General features: G+C 47.3%; 1 protein-coding gene across 2 annotated transcripts in view; it reads right to left on the bottom strand.

Moving 5' to 3' along the window:
* LOC311027701 (semaphorin-6D-like) overlaps nt 1-2,500 on the bottom strand; it is a 41,252-nt gene that overhangs the window by 15,547 nt on the left and 23,205 nt on the right. For both annotated transcript variants that reach the window (XM_084031840.1, XM_084031841.1), the window contains exons 2-6: nt 1,973-2,210; nt 1,722-1,836; nt 896-953; nt 587-643; nt 408-509 (exon numbers count right to left, since the gene is read on the bottom strand). In XM_084031840.1, the coding sequence (XP_083887966.1) occupies nt 408-509; nt 587-643; nt 896-953; nt 1,722-1,836; nt 1,973-2,129 (489 nt within the window). In that variant the 5' untranslated portion in view covers nt 2,130-2,210. The remainder of the gene's footprint in view (nt 1-407; nt 510-586; nt 644-895; nt 954-1,721; nt 1,837-1,972; nt 2,211-2,500) is intronic.

Below are 2,500 nucleotides of genomic sequence, written 5' to 3'. Positions count from 1 at the left end.
GTGTTCGGATGTTCGAAGGTCAGAAGGCAAGAAACACGGAATACGACGTTTGTGAAGGTCGAATTTTAACGTTGAAAATGAATGAATGGATATTTTGATAAAGTTATTTCTGTGTGATCGCCTCGTTGCCGGAGAAGAAGGAAACAGGATGGAGCGCAGGTCTTGATGTTTTCTACTAAATACAGACGTTGTTTGTGTGAATCACAGATGTGTAACTATATATTAGATATTATCAGTGATAAGGGGTGCCCATATTCAGACGTATCGGACTCTTGATGGAATGCTATTTAATAAACCGTGCATTTATTTTGAAAATAGTCCTCTGCAGCGTTGATGGCATCCGAGTGACTGGGTCTCAGACCGGGTCTCAGACCGGGTCTCTAGCTGGCTCTCAGACCGGGACTCACCTTGTAGTTCCGGCAGGTGGGGTTGAAGGCGTTGGTGCCGCAGGCGAACAGCGTCTCGTCGTTTCGGGGAACAAGCACTTTGACGTAGTTGTAACAAACGTCCTGAAAACACGAAACATCGGATTATATGTGTGACCAGCGATAAACACGAAGAAGAAGAAGAGGAAGGTAGAACTCACGCTGTTCTTCCCTCGGACCGTACACTTGCTGACATCTTTGGAGCGCCACGTCAGCTTCTGGCAGACAGGAAGTGACAGCAGGAACAGGAAGTGACAGCAGGAACAGGAAGTGACAGCAGGGACAGGAAGTGACAGCAGGGACAGGAAGTGAGCGTTGAGAATGTGATCTGATGCTAAACGTCAGAATCATCTCAAGCATCTCAATTCAAGGTCACCTTACTCACTTTTCTTTCCTTAATGCCGAGCTAACATGTAACTAACATGAGCAGCGTTTCTAAAGTAACGAGGAACCTTTGACCTTTGACTCACCAGTCGCGGGACGAAGTCGTCTGCAGCGGTCGTCAGGTTGATGGCGAACACGTGATCCCTGCAGAGTTCAAACAGTCAGATACATATTTATACTTTTATAAATATCATAGTCATAACCCTCATCAACACGTCAGTCACTGTTCATGAAGTCAGGGATCGTTTACAATATTTCCCAGAATGCCTCTCGACACCCGTGAGAACAAACCGCTGAGTTCTAATCAGCTGACTTTCAGTTCAAATAAAGAAACAAGTAAAAACACGGAAGCAGAGTTTTGTAATCACAACCTTCCAATGATGGAAACGACAGGAAGTCATTTACATGATGAACCTGTTAACCAATCAGGAGTGTCTCCTCGACCACGAGAGTCAACAAAGGTAAGATGTACGGGAACATGAATAATAATAATAATAAAAATACTTATATTAATAAAAAGTAAACTACATTAGCATTCAGGGAACATAGAGATGCTTATCGTCAGGGTTCCTCCACCTTCTCCAAAGTTAAATTCAAGCACTTTTCAAACCTTGAAAGCCCCACACTAAAATGCAGGTGTTTTCAAGGATTTACAGCACCTGTATGAAACCTGTCTAGTATGAAATCTTCATTTCAGAGGCAAAATCCCCATTAAAATCACAACGATACAACTGAAACTCCTCCACTATAAATGTGATGATGTTATTTCCATAAAGCCATGTCTCAGACAGACAGCAGGTACTAAACCGGCTGGATGAAGATCTCCATGTTTCACAGACGATACAAGGAGAACATGAAGCCCCTCACAGATCCTTAGATCAGTTCCCAGATCAGCATCGACCCCCCACTGACCTGGCGGCGATGTACAACATGTGGTTGATGCGTAACAACCTCTGGAAGTCCAGACCCAGACGCAGGGTGTCGTTGTCCTGGAGCAGACCCTGGAAACCTGGAAACTGGTAGGACTCTGAGAGAGAGAGAGAGGGAGAGAGAGAGAGAGAGAGAGAGAGAGAGACATTACTGGACTAGAGGACCACGATGATGAACCGGTCTCCTAGAAAGACCGAAGCCCAGAATCCAGTCACTCCAAGCGGTCCACTCACGCTCTGAGTCCACCACGTTGATCGGCTCCAGGTCTTTGGGGAAGGGCGTGGTTGACGCCGACTCAGACAGGAAACAGGAAGTGAAGACGAGCAGCAGCAGCAGCGGCCGCCGCCGCCGCCACCGTCTCCACGGCAACGGCCAGTTGGACGAGGCCATCTTGTTGGAGGAAGAACAGAGGGAGGAGGGAAAGGGAGGGGGCGGGGCCTGATGATGTCAACAGGTCATGGTGGGTGTCGCCTGTGAGGAGAGAGAGAGAGAGAGAGAGAGAGAGAGAGAGAGAGAGAGAGAGAGAGAGAGATTAGCATTTAGCCTCGCGGTTAGCTCCGTATTAACCTGCCGGGTTGAGGATCAAAGCCTGCAATCAATTACATGGATTAGCGTTAGCTTAGCGCTGGCCTGTTTGTGTTGATGGTGACACACACACACCTCACACGCACACACACACACACACACACACAATAAACCCAGAGTCAGTGATTTAATGGGGGGGGGCGTGTCATCTTCTCCTCATCCCTTTAAGTGCAGTA

The sequence above is a fragment of the Eutrigla gurnardus genome, assembly GCF_963514095.1.
Source record: "Eutrigla gurnardus genome assembly, chromosome: 17".
Taxonomy (NCBI): Eukaryota; Metazoa; Chordata; class Actinopteri; order Perciformes; family Triglidae; genus Eutrigla; species Eutrigla gurnardus.
This window is presented reverse-complemented; position numbering and strand designations above follow the sequence as displayed.